The sequence below is a fragment of the Bos mutus genome, chromosome 6 (genome assembly GCF_027580195.1).
Source record: "Bos mutus isolate GX-2022 chromosome 6, NWIPB_WYAK_1.1, whole genome shotgun sequence".
Lineage (NCBI taxonomy): Eukaryota > Metazoa > Chordata > Mammalia > Artiodactyla > Bovidae > Bos > Bos mutus.
The window spans coordinates 61676744-61695850 of NC_091622.1; the positions used below are offsets into that span (position 1 = coordinate 61676744).

The 19107-nt window shown below is 37.5% G+C and overlaps 1 protein-coding gene across 1 annotated transcript in view; it reads left to right on the forward strand.

Moving 5' to 3' along the window:
* The first annotated feature begins 11068 nt into the window (after positions 1–11068).
* Positions 11069–19107, forward strand: part of GRXCR1 (glutaredoxin and cysteine rich domain containing 1) — a 133992-nt gene continuing 125953 nt past the window's right edge. Inside the window, exon 1 of the mRNA XM_070372936.1 lies at positions 11069–11470. Within this exon, the coding sequence (XP_070229037.1) occupies positions 11069–11470 (402 nt within the window). The remainder of the gene's footprint in view (positions 11471–19107) is intronic.

Genomic DNA, 19107 nt, shown 5'->3' on the forward strand with positions numbered 1-19107 from the left:
TATATGGCCTTTATTATGTTGAGGTATGTTCTCTCTATGTCTGTTTTCTGGACAGCGTTTATCATAAATGGATGTTATTTTTACCAAAAACTTTTTTCTGCATCCCATATGATTTTTTATTTTTCAACTTGTTAATATGTGTATCAGATTGATTGATTTGTAGATATTAAAAAATCCTTGCATCCCTGGGGTAGATCCCACTTGATTATGGTGTATGATCCTTTTAATGTATTGTTGAAGTCAGTTTGATAGTGTTTTGTTGAGTTTTGCATCTATGTTCACAGTGGTATTGACCTATAATTTTTGTGGGTGTGTGGTATCTTTGTCTGGTTTTGGTATCAGGGTGATTATAGCCTCATAGAATGAGTTTGAAAATGTCCCTTCCTCTGCAGTTTTTTGGAATAGTTTCAGAAGGATAAGTATTAACTCTTCTCTAACTGTTGGAGAGAATTCACCCATGAAGCCATCTGATCCTGGAATTTTGCTTATTGGGAGTTTTTAAATTATTGATTCAATTTCAGTCCTGGTCTGTTCATGTTTTCTATTTCTTCCTGGTTCAGTCTTGGGAGATTGTAGCTTTCTAAGAATTTGTAATTTTTTTTAGGTTGTCCGTTTTATTGGCATGTAGTTGCTCATAGTAGTCTCTTATGGTCCTTTGTACTTCTGTGGTGTCGATTGTAATTTCCCCCTTTTCATTTCTGATTTTATATATTTGAGTCATTTCTGATTTTATATATTTGACTCTATTCCCTTCCAGTCTGCAGTTTCTGCTGAAAAATCAGCAGATAGCTCTATGGGAGTTCCTTTGTATATTATATGTTGCTTTTCTTTTGATCCTTTTAATATTCTCTCTGATTCTTTAAATTTTGTCATTTTGAATACGGGATGTCTTGGTGTGTTCCTCTTTGGGTTAATTCTATAAGGGATTTGGCGCGTCCTGGACTTGGGTGATTGTTTCCTTTCTCAGGTTAGGGATGTTTTCAGCTATTATCTCTTTAAATATTTTCTCAGACCTCTGTTTTCTCTCTTCTCCTTGGATTCTGGGTTACCTATAATGCAAATATTAGTGCTCCTGATGTTGTCCTAGGGGTCTCTTAAACTGCCCTTTTTCTTTTTCTGTTTGGTGGCAGGGATTTCAACTGCTGTGTCTTGTAGTTCATTGGTCCATTCTTAGTTAGTCTACTATTGATTTCCTCTAGTATATTTTTCATTTTAGTTATTGTATTATTCATCTCTATTTGATTGTTCTTTATATTTTCTAACTATTTTTTTAAAACCTCTGACTTCTCACTCTGTGCATATATTTTCTTGGAAAATTCTTTTATCATCTTTCTAATAATTACTGTTAATGGTTTCTTGTGTAGATTGCCTATCTTCACTTCTCTCAGTTCTTCTTCTGGTGTTTTTATCTTGTTCCCTCATCTGAAATATATTCCTCTGCTACCTGTTTTTGTCTAAGTTGCTCTTTGTATTTTTAGGTATGTGGTAGGTTAGTTATATTTCTTGATCTTGGAGAAATGACCCTCTGTAAGAGATGTCCTATGCTTCCTAGAAGTGCACTCCCCTACGGTCACCCAAGGTATATGCTCTAGTGGCTCCCCCTAAATGGGTTTTTTGGGTCCCTCTGTTGTAGCAGGCTGACTATGTGGGCAGCCTGGTGGGCTTGGTTAGTCTCTGGTCTGGTTGGTTGCCAGGCTCTGTGTTATGAGGATGTTGTTTGCTGCTATTTAGTGGGGCCTGGTAACAAGGTGGTTGGTTGCAAAGCCCTAGTGGGCCCTAGGGCTAGTGATGTCTCACTGTGGGTTGGAGTCAAGATCTCAAATGTTCTAGGGATATTGTCACTGGCATGTGAAGCCAGATCCTGGGGTTAGTGGCAGTTGCAGCTGATTCCTAAAGTCTGATGGCAGGTCCCTGGGATCTCAGAGCTCATTTCAGATCATTGATTGGAGTTCCTAACACAGTTTGGTATGGGGCCTGGGGTGTCCTGTAGGTTATTTTGGCCTGTTAGTAGGTCGGAGGGGCCCAGCTGGTCCCAGGATAGGGTCTGGCTTGCTGTTGGTAGGCTCAGTCCCCAGGCTACAGGATCGTAGTTTCATTCCTTCTGGTATATGCCCCCTATGGGTGAAGCTCATCTGGAACCTAGTGCAGGCTTACTGTTGGGAAGGGCCATGTCTGGCCAGGGATGGGGTCTTGGCCCTCTGATGAGTAGGGGCATGTCTAGAGGTGGCTATGGGCTCAGGAAGTTTTAAAGCAGCCTGTCTGCTGATGATTGGGATTGTAGCCCTCCACTGTTAGTTTTTTGGCCTGAGGCATCCCAGCACTGGCATCTATCAATTGTTGGGTGGGACCAAGTCTTGGCCAAGATGGCAGCACCCAGCAGCATTGTTCATGGAAGTATTTGAGTGTTCCCCAATATTTCTCCCACCAGTGTCTATATCCCTAGGGTGAGCCTCATCCTCATCCCACCCCGCCTCCAAGAGACTCTCCAAAACCAGGAAGGAGGTCTGGCCCAGCATCATATCAAACTACTCCTTTCACCTGGAGGGCTTCCCTGGTGGCTTAGCTGGTAAAGAATCTGCCTACACTGTGGGAGACCTGGGTTCAATCCCTGGGCTGGGAAGAGCCTCTGGAGGGAACAGCTGCCCACTCCAGTATTCTGGCCTGGAGAATTCTATGGACTATAGTTCACGGGGTCAAAGAGTCACAGGTTCAAAGAGTCAGACGTGACTGAGTGACTTTCACTTTCACTTTCCTGGTACACATGAGATTTTGTGTGTGCCCTTTAAGGGTGAAGTGTCTATTTCTTTGGAAATAGAGCCCCAGTTCCATGGGGCTCCTGCAGTTAGGCCCTGATGGCCTTTAAAGTCAAATGTTCTGGGCACTAATCTTCCCAGTGCCAGATGCCCCAGGGTGGGGAGCCTTATGTGGGGCTCAGAACTCTCACACCTGTGGCAGCACCTCCGCAATATAATTATTCTCCAGTTTTTGAGTTGCCCATCCATGGAGTATGAGATTTGATTATATCATGTCATCCCTCCTATATTTTGTTGTGTTCCTTCTTTATGTCTTCAGTTGTTTGAAGAACTTTTCTGAGAGGTTCCAGTCTGTTTCACTGATGGTTGTTCTGCAGGTCATTGTGGCTTGGGTGTGCTCAGGAGAGCAGGTGAGATTAGGATCTTTCTACTCTGCCATCTTGGCCACTCTCCCCAGTTCAGTCTTTTTGATGGTTTATTCATTAATATTTATTCTTGAGTGCCATACTCATTCATCCTATCTGACCTTTCTTCCATCCTGGGGCCTTTGGATTTACTTTTGTTATCATTCTATGCAGAATATTGAGAAGTAAGCATTCCACGTGTAAGTTAAATGTATTTTTAATTTCACTCATTGATTTCCTCTTCATTGGGAATTAAGAAATATCAGATTCATATGCCAATATCCTCAGGTAATAATGGAGTAGTTAAAAAATCTTTTTACCATAAGACATATTTATAAGTATTCTATATACTGACAATCTGAATAAAGAAGAACATAAAAGTGACCTTTCTTCCAATCTTTTGAAAGAGCTTTTCTTTGAAGTTTCTTAGCTATATAATATACAGGAAATTCCCTATTCAAGAGAAAATAGCAAAATCCTTGTTTTATGTTTGAGAATGAAACCTGAGCATATAGCTACTTGGTGCTAAGTTGAATCTCTTGGCTTTTATAAGTTGAAGGTAGCCAAGTCAAGGTTTCAACACCTAAATAAGTAACCTTCATTCATTGTTCTTTGATTTTTCTGGGACTGGATTCTACAAGCAGAGTCTACTATTTACTCTCTAGCATTCAACAACTTTTAATATAGAGTAGATGATGCCTTTAATGACACCAATAGCATTAAATGACTCAGATATTTTGCCTGGAAAGTTGTTGCTGTTCAGTCGCTCAGTTGTGTCTGACTCTTTGCGACCCCATGGACTGCAGCATGCCAGGCTTCCCAGTCCTTCCCTGTCTCCTGGAATTTGCTCAAACTCATGTCCATTGAGTTGGTGATGACATCCAACCACCTCATCCTTCTCCTCCTTCTTTCAATATTTCCCAGAATCAGGGAAAGATTTCCAATGAGTCAGCTGTTCACATTAGGTGGCCTAAGTATTGGAGCTTCAACTTTAGCATCAGTCCTTCCAATGAATATTCAGGGTTGTTTTCCTTTAGAATTGATTGGTTTGATCTCCTTGCAGTCTGAGGACTCTCAAGAGTCTTCTCCAGCACAGCAGTTTGAAAGCATCAGTTCTTCAGCATGAAGTCTCTTTATGGTGCAACTTTCACATCCATTCATGGCTATAGAAAAAACCATAACTTTGACTTTTGCCTGGAAAGTAAATAGACGTTAATTCCCACCTTGTATGTAGACTGGGAGCAGGATAGAAAGAGATGAAAGTACTCATGTTAGCTGTTATTTATGTATCTCCTAAATGTGAGGTTGGTTTGTTCTGACATTCAAACTGAATTTAGCTAGTCTTAATTCAGAAAACATTTTTCTGGTTGCTATTTATATGCAAAACATCCTACAAAATACAGTGGAGAAATTAAAGATGAGAATTGAACTGTAAAAGTCTATTTTGGGAAGCTGTTTCTCTGGGAACTCTTTATTGGTCCTCCTTCATTGGTGGCTATGCTAATTTTAAAGAGTTTAGGTAATTATATAATAGAAATGCTGGGTGCATGTTGAGTCTGCTGAGCAGCCTGGAGACTCTGAGACAATCATGCCTCTCTGGATCCATGGTGACAGGTATAAGCCAGCACTGAAAACCTGTGCTCCCAGTACAGCACTTAATATATAGTCAACAGTCCAGAGTTGTATACAGTGAATAAGATTTTGCAAACTGGAGCCCTTCTCCTAGGATCTAAGTGATGACAGACTGGTTCAGCCTTGAAGACCTAGAGTCAGACTAGAAAAAAATTGCTTTGATTCCTTTTCAGTTAATCATGTTCAATGACTCCACATCCTTCTCACTATCCTCCAAACAGTATAGTCAGCCCTCTGTATCCATAAGGTTCCACAATCATGGTTTGGTTTCAAACAACTGCAGGTGGAAATATCTGAAAAAATTCCAGAAAGTTCCAAAGAACAAACTTAAATTTGACATACACTAGCAACGATTTAAATAGCATTTACATTGTATTAGGTATTATAAGTAATCTAGAGATGATTTGAAGAATTGATATAAGGGAGGATGTGTGTAGATTATATGCAAATACTGTGATATTTTAATAAGAGGCTTGAGCATCCATAAATTTTAATATCTGTGGGGGTCCTGGAACCAATTCCTCAAGATACCTAGGGATGACTGTATGTGTGTTTAGCTGTTTTAAGTAAATGATAAGAATTTATAGCTATCATATGATAACAGCATTCTGAATACGTTGTATATATATCATTCTAGTCAGTCTTGCCAAACATTCTAAGCAATAAAATCTACTATTTGACAAATGAAGAAACTGAGGTTCAAGGTCATTTTAGGGGATGGTATATCCAAGGTTTAAACCCAGCGCTGTGTATACACACAGGCCCCATTCTTAACCACTAATCTATAAACTAAGAAATCATCCCACTTTCTTGTTATGTATTCAGTTCAGTTCAGTTCAGTCACTCAGTTGTGTCCGACTCTTTGTGACCCCATGAATCACAGCACGCCAGGCCTCCCTGTCCATCACCAACCCCCGGAGTTTACCCAGACCCACGTCCATAGAATCAGTGATGCCATCCAGCCATCTCATCCTCTGTCATCCCCTTCTCCTCCAGCTCCCAATCCCTCCCAGCATCAGAGTCTTTTCCAATGAATCAACTCTTCACATGAGGTGGCCAAAGTACTGGAGTTTCAGCTTTAGCACCATTCCTTCCGAAGAAATCCCAGGGCTGATCTCCTTCAGAATGGACTGGTTGGATCTCCTTGCAGTCCAAGGGACTCTCAAGAGTCTTCTCCAACACCACAGTTCAAAACCATCAATTCTTCAGCGTTCAGTTTTCTTCACAGTCCAACTCTCACATCCATACATGACCACAGGAAAAATCATAGCCTTGACTAGACAGACCTTTGTTGGTAAAGTAATGTCTCTGCTTTTCATTATGCTATCTAGGTTGGTCATAACTTTTCTTCCAAGGAGTAAGCGTCTTTTAATTTCGTGGCTGCAGTCACCATCTGCAGTGATTTTGGAACCAAAAAAATAAAGTCTGACACTGTTTCCACCGTTTCCCCATCTATTTGCCATGAAGTGATGGGAGCCGGATGCCATGATCTTCATTTTCTGAATGTTGAGCTTTAAGCCAACTTTTTCACTCTCCAGTTTCACTTTCATCAAGAGGCTTTTTAGTTCCTCTTCACTTTCTGCCATAAGGGTGGTGTCATCTGCATATCTGAGGTTATTGAGATTTCTCCCGGCAATCTTGATTTCAGCTTGTGTTTCTTCCAGCCCAGCATTTCTCATGATGTCCTCTGCATATAAGTTAAATAAGCAGGGTGACAATATACAGCCTTGATGGACCCCTTTTCCTATTTGGAACCAGTCTGTTGTTCCATGTCCAGTTCTAACTGTTGCTTCCTGACCTGCATATAGGTTTCTCAAGGGGCAGGTCAGGTGGTCTGGTATTCCCATCTCTTTCAGAATTTTCCACAGTTGATTGTGATCCACACAGTCAAAGGCTTTGGCATAGTCAATAAAGCAGAAATAGATGTTTTTCTGGAATTCTCTTGCTTTTTCCATGATCCAGCGGATGTTGGCAATTTGATCTCCGGTTCCTCTGCCTTTTCTATAACAAGCTTAAACATCTGGAAGTTCATGGTTCATGTATTGCTGAAGCCTTGGTTGGAGAATTTTGAGCATTACTTTACTAGCGTGTGAGATGAGTGCAATTGTGCGGTAGTCTGAGCATTGTTTGGCATTGCCTTTCTTTGGAATTGGAATGAAAACTGATCTTTTCCAGTCCTGTGGCCACTGCTGAGTTTTCCAAATTTGCTGGCATATTGAGTGCAGCAATTTCACAGCATCATCTTTCAGGATTTGAAATAGTTCGACTGGAATGCCATCACCGCCACTAGCTTTGTTCTTAGTGATGCTTTCTAAGGCCCACTTGACTTTACATTCCAGGATGTCTGGCTCTAGGTGAGTGATCACAGTAGTCTCGTTTTCAACAAATATTTTCTTTAATGCACTCAGTTTCATTTTTGATTTAGAAGTTCTCTGCACTTCAAATGAATATTGAACTGTGAATTTTGATTTGCAAATTCATGTTCGTTAAGAAAATATCGGTATTCGGTAAGCTGAAAAGTTTCAGGGGTAGCTTATTTCCCCTATTTTACTGATGGTTGTGCATGTGTGTATGCTAAATCACTTCAGTCATGTCCGACTCTATGGAACCTTAGGTACTGCAGCCTGCCAGGCTCCTCTGTCCGTGGAATTCTCCAGGCAAGAATACTGGCGTGGGTTGCCATTCCCCTCTCCAGCGGATCTTCCTGATCTAGGGATCAAACCTGAGTCTCTTATGTCTCCTCCGTTGTCAGGTGGTTTCTTTATCACTAGTGCCCTTACTGATGGTTAGTAAATCTTTTCCCCCTCTAATTGCCAATGTAGTTAGAAAATAAAAATTGATATGTTCCTTCCACTCAAACAGAAGTTCTGAGAACAGCACTTTGGGAATAAGTCATGATTTATTGTTTCTCTAGGGACATGTCTTGCTGGAGAAAAGACCATTACTTTGCCAATGACTGGCAATATTTCTGCAAAACCAATAAATAAAATAGTAAATATGATAGCTATAAAATAGCAACAAATGGAGACGTTTTGCACATATTTTTTGTGATCCAAGTGATTAAACAATTATCCTTCAAACGCTAGCAATATGGCTAAAATTATTTTTCACCATGCAGTAATAATCACACAGAATGGTATATGTGGCAATATTTGGAGACAAGATGAGAAAAACATAATTATCTTTTTATGTTATATTTCTCTGCAAATAAGGAAGTAATTTGATATTCTGATTAAAAAACTAATGCCAACAAGAAATATCCAGGCCTAGGTCTAGCTGCTAGAGTACTGTTTCTACTAGGAATTGAACAGGGGGTACTTTTTTCTTTGAATACATCATTAATGTTAATTTCCAAAGTAGTTCTACCTTGGTTAATACAATATTCGACCCTCTATAGCTTCTGGAATTTTTAACTTTATATTTTAAATAAATAAATGCCCAGTGGTGTCAAACTTGAAATATTTCTGTATTGGTAATGTGGTTTTTCATGGGAATGGGGTGTTTTTTCATGTTTTGAGGGGTTGCATAAATCAAGGCTTAGCTTAGGAAGGTCTTGTTAGTCATGCCCTCTTTTGAGAAGAGCTTTGGAAATGGGAATTATTCTTTGACCACTTTGCCTTTTTTTAGGTCTTTGAACAAATTTCTGGTTTTCTGCCTCAGGGGCTTTTCAACTACCATTTCAGCTGAGGAAGTATCTTCAACTACTGTTGCCCACTTCAAGTCTTTCATGATCAGTCTTTTAATTTTGGTAGGCCCTAGTTTAATGCCTCCTATTAGGAGAGGCTTACTGTGATTCTTCTAAAGTAGGTTCTCTTCTTTTATATTTTCTAATTGTATCCACCATTCCCCCTTGGTAATGCTTGTTACAATTTTTATTATTACTTCTATTTGTTTACTGACTGTTATCTGTTTACCTCTAAAGGCAAGGATCATGCTTGTATAGATCCAGCAATTCTTTGATATTTAATAGGTGCACAATAAATATTGTTAAATGAATAAATGATTGTAAGAGTACATCTGAAGGAAAAGAAGGAAATTCTTGCTCAGGGGTGGAGGCCAAACTGGCAAAGCAATGATAATGTTGTTGTTGTTTAGTCACTAAGTTGTGTCCAACTCTCTGTGATTTCATGGATTGTAGCCTGCCAAGCATTTCTGTCCACGGGATTTTCCAAGCAAGAATACTGGAGAGGGCTACCATTTCATTCTTCAAGGGGCCCTCCCAACCCACGGATCAAACCTGCATCTCCTGCTTGGCAGGCGGATTCTTCACCACTGAGATACCAGGGAAGCCTTGATTATAATGCAAGGAATAATACACTGATAGTGGTAAAAGGTGGCAAGTGGAGTAGATGGAAAGTGCTATATTCGTATTGAGCAGCTGAGAACAAATTCTAAGCAGAATGAGAGTGGAAACTGTTGAGAATAGCATTGGTGTGTTTTATTGGTGATGACTAGAAATTAGGTTATTTTAAAAAAGAAGGATTCTGTACATCTTAAAATATGCTGTGTTGAGCTATAGCTAATTTTTCTTAGTATTATGTAACCAATGGAAGGTATGGGTCTTAAGTTTATATATCTTTATATTTACTATTGTCTCCTGCTACCCTTGGGGGGCACTCAGTAGATGCTTGTGGGATATTTATTGCCTGAATGAAAAAAGAATTACAAAGATTACCCACTGAAAAGAACAGGTTGATTTTTATTTTAGCTTAAGACAAGTGTGTGAATTGTAATTACCTAGGGTATATTATACATTAGGATGCACATATTCTTATACCAGCAGATACTTCCATTTACTTGTAGTCCAATGCAGTGGTCATGGCTGTGAATTTCCCTGTGACTCAGACTAGCTCATATATGGCACGATTGCTGATGTCATCCAGCTAGCAGATGGGGAAGAAAGAGAAATAGAATGACATACAGTGTCTTGTCAACTGCCTTGGTCCACAAATACCTGTCACTGTTGCACACATCCCCTCGGCAAAAGCCAGGCATTTGTTCTTTCTTCCTTAAATGCAAGAGGCTAGACAATGTAGCTGTATGTATCAGAGCATCTCAGCTTCATAAACACTGGAATAAATTTCCCAAATTTTTAACATCTCTAGGGACAGTAGTTGTGACTTTTATTTTTAACTCTGTACTGTTAATTACTCTCTGAGTTTTCTGAAATAAGCAATAAGCACAGATTAAGTTTATAATCAGGTAAAAGATTATAAACATTAAAATAAAAGGGTCCATGAGAGCTAGCTGAGTGTCCTCCCTCTGGAGGTTTAGATGGGTTGGGGCACCCACTATGGTGTAAGTTTCAATATGTCTTTGTATCTTAGGAACTTCTTCAGGTGCTTGCCAAAGTGACAGAAAATCCACCGTGCATAGTGTAAGGAGGACCCTTCTCTATGCATGGGTGATTTGGATATGACATTTATCAGTGCTGATCACCTGGATTGCCTTGGCTGATCTGGCTGACTTGGAGGATTTTCCATTCTTCCCGTGCAGTTCCATATTTCCTTTCCAAAACCTTTCCTTCTGTCAAAGAGAGGAGTATTTTCTGCTCCCAGAGTGGGAAGGCAACAAAAGAAAAGTTATTTCTTTTTACAGTCTGTTGAAAATCTATTCTTTAGCAAAACCACTTGTGCATGAAGATGAAGGTGTAGATTGAAAATTCATTGTATAAATGTGGGTGAAATCTAATTGATGATTTAATAAGAATTGATATTGATAGCCCTATGCAAGCATGTGGTATGTTCACTGCCCTTTTTTAAGAGTGTGAAAGACAGAAGGAATAGGCAAAGTGAGAAGCCTATGACACCTCCCATCCTACACATTTGATTCCGTATTTTATCTCTGGTTTCCACTCTGAATTTCAGAGGTATTTCTGCTGCTAAGATCCTTTTCAACACTGACCACTGGCTTCAAAGTTCAAGCCTTTCATTTCTTTGCCTCGTACTTACTTTCTGTTTCACTGCTTGCCATTTTCTTGCACTTGTCTTGCTGAAGAGTCCACCATGGCTATTTAATATTTAAAGGTTGGGATCACTTTGCAGGTTTTAGTTTAAAGGTAACCATAGCGCGCGCGCGCGTGCACACACACACACACACACACACACACACATTCATTATTAATAGCAGAGATGCACTGTAAGTTCTTGGGAATCTTCTTTCCTTGCGATGTTAGTTTCATGCAAGTGCTGCTGTCAGTAGAATTAGGCTCTGATATTGCTATGTGGCAGGTAGACTAATGCAGTAACAAGGGACCCAGAACTCTGTGAACTGTTTATCATGTGGGTGGATGGGACCATGCTGAAGCGGGAGGTGAAGCCAGAGACTGACAGGCCACGGAAAGTCCGATTTCGGATAGCATCGTCTCACAGTGGGAGAGTTCTGAGGGAGGTGTATGAAGACGGACGGCCAGCAGGCTCTCTGGATTCTGAATGTGCCAGTATCTGTGGCCTAGATGGACTCAGTGAGTCTGATGGCCAGCAGAATGGCCACATAGGATCGGAAGGTGATGAACAGGAGGATGACCAGGATAACCTGCTGGTGTTAGCAAGGGCAGCCAGCGAGAAGGGGTTTGGGACAAGAAGAGTCAACATTTTAAGCAAGAATGGCACAATCAGAGGTGTTAAATATAAAGTCAGTGCTGGACAAGCTCTGTTTAACAATTTGACCAAAGTATTACAGGTAAGTCATTGTACTTTGTCCTTCTTTCCTGATCTTTGTTTCTAACTCACTGTCTCAACACCTCTGTTCTCCAGGTTAAAGCAAGCCTCTCTTATTCATGACTATTACACATTTTATGAGTCACTTCTGCATCTGGGCTATTATCTCAACAGCCATCAATTAAAAATATGGTCAAATGCTTAGCAAACTAGATTGATTTCTCAAAGCCAAATTCCTAACATTTAAGTAGTCTTCTAGTACATAATGACTAAAACAGAATATATGTTTCTTAGCCAAGGAAGGGAAGAAGACAGATTATAGTGTTCAAAGCATTTGAACAAAGCTTAGGAATTAATTTCTGGTTAATCACCTTTAATACACCAGTTTACCATTTGTCATCACTTGTATAGACATTTAAACTAGAAAAGATTGAGTGCTACATTGAGTGGAGTTGGATTTAGTTGGAATGTTATGAAGATAAAAGGCTAATTGGACTTTCTCCCTTTCCTGGTGAGATTGCAGATTTCATCTAAGGTACTTTACTCCATTAATTTGCCTTAAGAACTCCAGAGCAATACTTGAAAAAGTTATTCTTCTATAAATGTATAGTTTGGATCCAGATTTTATAGTAAGAAGTTAGTCTTTAAAATATGATAGATTATGCACCATAATGTAGGAATGCATTGTTCATCCTGGGGTCATTGGCAATGATCTTATGTTAATACAAAGTTTTGAAATTGCCTGGGAGCATTGGTGAAATGATTTTCTGTTAAAAACAGGAATCTTTATTTCACGAATGGAATTCATAATCACTACCGTTAAAGTAGCAAGCCAATATTTTTTCATTGTAATACCATTGTATATTATTTTCAATATTTAAATAAAATGATCTCTGGTGATGAATATTCCAGTGCCTCGACATTAAATAAGGACGTGGGAGTGGTGAGGAATTTAACCAAAGACTTTTATTTTTCATTTAAAGGAAGTATTGGGAAAGGTCACATTTAGGTCACATTGAAGATTTAGAAAAGAAACTAAAGGGTAAAAGCTTTTCAGATCAAAGGTTTTTTTCATATATGGAATTTACCTATGACAGATTTTATAGATTAGGGGTGGGGGTTAGAAAACATCAGAAATCGGTGAATGTTTTACTAGGTTGACAATAATCCTATGTGGTGTTCTGGTCATTAGGCTGAGTTCATCTGAGTGCCTGTGTGTTTCTCCCAGTCCAGGAACTGTTATTGCTAAAGTGTAGAGCAAGACACGATAACAATCACATTTGTAATTGTTTGCTTTCTTGTGATTAATTCAGCTTGTCATGACTTCACTTGCTTTATAATTTGGAGGGTTATTTACAAAACTACTGAACTAATTTTGGTCCTTGGATTAGAATTTGTTGTTCAAATCTCCCAAGAAACCTATCATTTATGAGTAAATACCTTAAACCTTCAAAGCCTGCAAGAGGAAAGCTTTTCCTCTCTGTGGCTTTATCCTAATGAGGCTATAAACTCAAATACAAAATAGAGGAAATTCCAAGGTCAAAAGATTTTTATGCATAATTCCATCACCCTATTTTGTTTTTTTATATTTTAATTTTTTTAAATTATGAAAGTATATAACACATTTACAGGAGACTTAGAAAAAACAAAACAAGGTTATATACAGTTCCACTATATATTACAATTATTTTTTAAGTAGATAAATTAAGATTTTTACTTGGAGTTTCAATATCAAACTCTCAAAAATTAATAGAATGAATACACAGAGAAGTAGAAGGATATATTAGGCCTGAAAAGCATTATGAGCCAATTCAACATAATTAAGATTTATACAGTTTTCACAAAACAGTAGGATACAAATTCTATTAAAGTTCCAATGGACTGTAAATTTGGAAACACTAGAACATATCCAGGAACATAAAACCAGGTGCAAAAATTTCATGGTCTAGAGGTATTGAAATCATACAGAGTCTGTTCCCTTATCATTGTAGAATTATGCTAGAAATCAATATCAAAAATATTTGAGGATAACCCACATATTTTCAAGAGCAGTGTGACCTTTACCAAGAGAGATCTTTGGCTTAGTCATGAAATGCCTCAAAAAAGTTAGCTTGAGAAAAGTAGAGAGGGTAATTGCAGAGAAGAAAGCATCTAAATGAAAAACTAACATTAAAATGAGAAATTAATACTAAACATAGTTTATAAACAAAATCCCATGTACTTGGAAACTAAATGACCACTTTCAAATGATGGGTGTATCCAAGAAGCCATAATTAGGAAAATTAGAAAATATTGGTAATAGAGTAAAAAATGAAAAGAGAATTTACTAGAATTTGTTCCATGCAGTTGAAGCTGCTCAACACAGTAAAATACAATGTGGAGTCTTGAGTAAGGTATGAAAACAAATAATAGACACTAGCATAAAATTTGGTTCATCATTTTTTTAAATAAAAATCCAACAAAACTGTCATTTTCTAATAATGTAACCTCATTCTATTCACTCCATGCTTTAAGAAGACAATAATGGTTACTAGCAGAGGTCTCTCAAAGTTTGATATTTAATCAGTTTTTTTTTTTTTTTCCCAAGCTGGTCATTCTTTTTTTTTTTTTTTTTTAATAATTGTAAAGAAATCAGCACGTTATATTCACAAATTGTGGCCATTGTCACTAGTTACGTCATCATTATCACTGCCACCATCTTTGTGGGGATATTCGCCCATCTCTCCAGGACAAAATGTTAAAGTCGCTTCTACCTTATATCAGAGCTGCTAGCTGCACCATTTCAAGGGGTTCCATTAACATCACTGTCTGTGTGAACAGCACAGACATCCACACAGTACTATGCTGAGAGCTGACTTGGATACTGCTGCTTGCTAAGAGATATGTATGTCAGTAAGGGATGACAAATGTCTTAGGCATATGTCTTAGGATGACTGAGTCAGTCATGTCCACAGGCATCCCACATGCAGTATCGGAGAAGCCCCAGAAGGTAAAAGCGGAAGTTACCATTCAATTACACTCATAGGTTGGTATAGGGGCCAAAAGTGCCTCTTCCCTGGATCTCTGTATATTTTCCAAATCCCTTGGGAAGTAATTTAACTAGATGGATTTTACTAGATGGAACTGTAATGTAGCAATTTCTCTCAGGGAGGAAAATCTGAGGAGTCAGGAGTCCTATCTTGGATATTTGGTTAAGTTTCACAAACATTCGCACAGTGAATCTTGAAGAAAGGAACTGTGCTGGAAGATCAGGTTGTTCTCCCTGCTCTTCCTTTAAGATACTAAGTTATAAAATCTTAAAGCACTCAACCTGAAACTTGAGAGGAAACCCTAAATATAAATAACATCTTTGAAAAACCATGCAAATCACTTTGCTTTCTCTCTATTAGTTTTCCATTATGTTATTACCATCTCATAAAACACTGGTGACTTGCAAAATTTTCAACTGTGCAAAGAATAGTCATTGAAATAATTTTTACTCCAAACATTTATACTTCTGAGCAGCATTTATTAATTAATAGGAAGTTGTCTATAAAAAGGATATTAGAACAAATTTTTATTTCATTAGTCAATTAATTGCCCTATAAAATTCTGGGTTATTGAAGGTGTGCAGTATGAATCAAGGTTTTTAAGGGTGGTGATGGACCCAGAGAGAAAAGGTTACCTAGATTATCCAGTGGCCCTTGTAGATTGTGGTTTGTTAGTGAATCACTCAAGGGCCTGGTGATGGTCTAAATTATGACTTTTCAGATGCCTGACTTTTTCATCTCTCCCAGAGATCACAGGATGTAATGCTTAAGAGAGGCCGATTTGGAAATCTGAAAGCCTAGAATATAGTCATGGCCTGGAAATAGGCATGTATCAGAAGCTGTTTAGGTTGTTCTTACATATGGTAACCTGAAGAAGGGCATGGCAGCCCACTCCAGTGTTCTTGTCTGGAGAATTCCACGGACAGAGGAGCCTGGTGGCTACAGTCCATGGGCTCGCAAAGAGTCAGACACGACTGAGCTACTTTCACTTCACTTTGCATATAGTAAAGTTCAAGAATTATTGACCAAGATGTAAAAGGAAATTTTAATGAAAAATGATTCATAGTGTTCTTTATGACTTCATTGTTTAATGAGGAAATAAGAAGATATGTATTGACCTATGATTTTTTACTCTGATCAGGTTAGACTATCAGGAGGGTCTTTACTGAGTCAGAGATAAATAAAGATGTACTGATAGACAGGTTTCCTATTGGTATCCTAATTTATCTATCTCTAGTTGGTTTAGAAACAGGTCCAGAAATCTTACCAGTGTAGGTGTTCTTTTTTAGTTATCTTTAAGAAATTCTGCTATAAGAATATTTCCATCTATATAATACTTTTCCTCATTATTTGAAAATTTTAGAAAATTTATTTTTTGTTTAAAAAATTATTCATTGTTATCTCATGCAAGACAAATTACACAATTGTATTGCTCAAGCTCTCCACCCAGTTCATATGATTAAGTATGAGACACACTTTTCTCTCAGCAGCAACATCATTTCCAAAGGCTCTTACAGTGGTCAATGATGCAGATAATTAAGGTCATTAATGTTTTCTGATTTATTCTTATAAAATTACATTTCAGATGGTAATGTTTTCTTGATCTTATCTTCAAACTTGGTAAGCATACTCTGTTAGAATTGCCTAAATAATTTCCATAATTTTAGTTCCCTCTCTTTCTACAAACTTGACATTTCTGTATTAGAGAAAAATAGATGCAAAAAAGTAAAGTAATTATAGCACACACTATAATTTGGTGGCTCTTTTCAAAGAACTCAAATTAGACATATAACCTCCATCTGTGTATGTCTATGCATATCTCTAGCTTGTGAACATGTATTTATGAGCATTCTAATATTTCAAGACATATAATAAAAATAATAATGCACTTGCAGAACAATTATATTATGCAAAGGGTTTTACAAACATTATTTTGCTTAATTGTACTAAATTTTTTGTGAAATAAGGAGGATATTATTATGATGATGTCTGTTTTTAAATAGCTGGATATCAGAGAAATCAGTTATTTGACCCGAAGCTAGAATACTGTCTTTCACTGTTTTAGTTTTGTTCATTTTTAAAAGTATAACACTCTATACAAAAATTCCTCACTTTGCCTTTTGAAATATTGTAATAACAGATATGAAGATATACAGGAATAAATATATCATGATATGATATCATCTGGTCTTTTGAAATTTCAACAACTGGTTAGAAGATTTTTAAATTTATCATCCATTGAACTTTCAATCTTCACCTAGGGGAGGTTTTTCTGCAGCTAAATAGCTTCCATTCAGTTTTAAGTTGTAATTCTATAACATCATTTGATTGAATTGTCATGACATTGGAGAAGTTGAGACAGCAGGGGAATGGCTTGATTCACTCAAGGAAACAGCTGCTCAGCTTTGCTCACTGACCTTAGCATACAGCTATTTATCTGTATTGGCAGAAGCTTCTGGACATACTTCTTATCCATCTCTGGTTCACTGAATCTAGCTTTGATAATAAAATAATACTCCAGAAAAAAGGAAGCAATACTCTTGATGACTCTTAAGTCCCAGTGGTTTGTTTGGACCACTCTGGAAAAACAATGACAATGGTTAAGGCCGCTTAAGTACTTCCTGAAGGCCAGGCACTGTTCCCATTGTTTATGTGCATTGGCATATTTGCTCTTCATTGCAACTCTATAAGGTAGTATCATTATTAATCAATTAATACAGTTTGTGCTTCGTTTCTGTATATGAAACATTAAATTGTGGGATTTAAAATCATATTTATCTGGGGAAATTCTTATGCAATAGTTTATCAAAACAAGCATCTACTAATGGAAATATTGCCTTCTTAGCTATCAGTAGGCAAGAAATTCTAGGATTTTTGATACAATTTCAAATGGTGCAGGAAGCTACGTTAAGAAATTAGGTGGCATCATCAAAGAAGCAGGAAAAAAAGCACCAGAATATAAGTTGGTACTGTTGTCGTTTAGTCACTAAGTCACGTCTGATTCTTTTGAGACCCCATGGACTTTAGCCTGCTGGATTCTTTTGTCCATGGGATTTCCGAGGCAAGAGTACTGGAGTAGCTTGCCGTTTCCTTCTCCATGGGATCTTCCCAACCCAAGGATTGAATCAGTGGATTCTCCAGTGGATTCTTTACTGCTGAGTCACCAGCTACTGATATATTATTGTGTACAATTAAAGAATTGTTGTAAACTGTAGAGTACTGTGACCACTTTCCATGTGCCATCCCTTTGGTACTCTTTATAACAGTATTTATACTGTGATACTAATTAGGACCTCAATAAATATTTTCTTTGAGTTAATGAATTTAGTGACATACTCTTAGTGGTTAACTTCTCTTCGTGTTTGGAGATTTCTTATATTGGATAGGAATAGAATTTGTATGGTGAAGTATTAGTAGCTTGCTCCCATCAATTCTCTAATTGATGTGAGTTATCTTTAATTGATATGAGTTATCATTAATGTTCATTCAATCCTTTATTTAATAGCCATTTACTGCATATCTATTATGGAGCAGGGACTATGCTAGATAAGATGAGGAATAAAACTTAATTTCTGCCTCCATGGAAGATTGAGCAGTGTATTATGAATGGTTGTATAAAGTGATTCCTGGGAGAATTCAGATACAACACTGGCGTTGTTTCCCATCTCCAGAGGATTCTCACCCTCTGTTTGCTCAATGACCTATCATAGCCATGCCCCCATTCTTCATTTGCCAATGCTTATATTTTTCTCAGTTTTAGTCTTTTTTCTTGTCAGACTGTCATTATATTACATTCTTTTCTTCAGCTACTCTTGCTTTCTTTCTAATTTCATTCTGATCTTGATATAAGAACTGAAGGGTAATCTATACAATTAAAGATACTTATTTTGACCTTATAAGTCCCCAATAGTCAGAACTAGTTACTCTGCCCTTTAGCACTCACTTATCCAAGTCCTGTGAATCTTATTAAAATCTTGTCTCTTTAGTGCAATAAATATCTAAATTGGAATATTTCATTTTCCTCTATTTATCAGAATCCTTGTATCATCATGAATTTAAATTTGTAGGAGCTTGGTTTTGTTTGAAGATTAATTGTGTGAAGATCCCATGAAGCTATTTCAATTCTGACTTTAGAACAACACACTGAGCAAACCTGCAGATTCTACAAGATGACTTGAAATGGTTTGATGAACTCTTACTGGCAGCCCATGGTTACCACACAATTAGAGAATTAACACCTGATGTTTCCAAATTTTATAAAAGCAGTTTAACAGTAGGATTAGACAAACATCCTCTGAGTGGCATATTCACAGTTGCAGAGTTTCTGATATTTTCTCCTAAAACCAGTGTTTTGGATTTTGTATAAAAGCAATATGAACATTTAATGGTGTATAAATTGGCATACTATACAATTATATGAACCCCTCAATCATTATTGCTTGGAATGAATTTTCAAAATGATACACAGAATAAAATATACAAATTTTTTGGTTAAGGACAATTTATTTACATACACAAATCCAGTTCCACTAAGAATGTGGATCCCCTTACTTAGTTTTATTTTTCTAATAATTCATTATCTCACCTAGCTGCTGACAATTTATTTATGTCTTAGAACCTTTCATTAGAA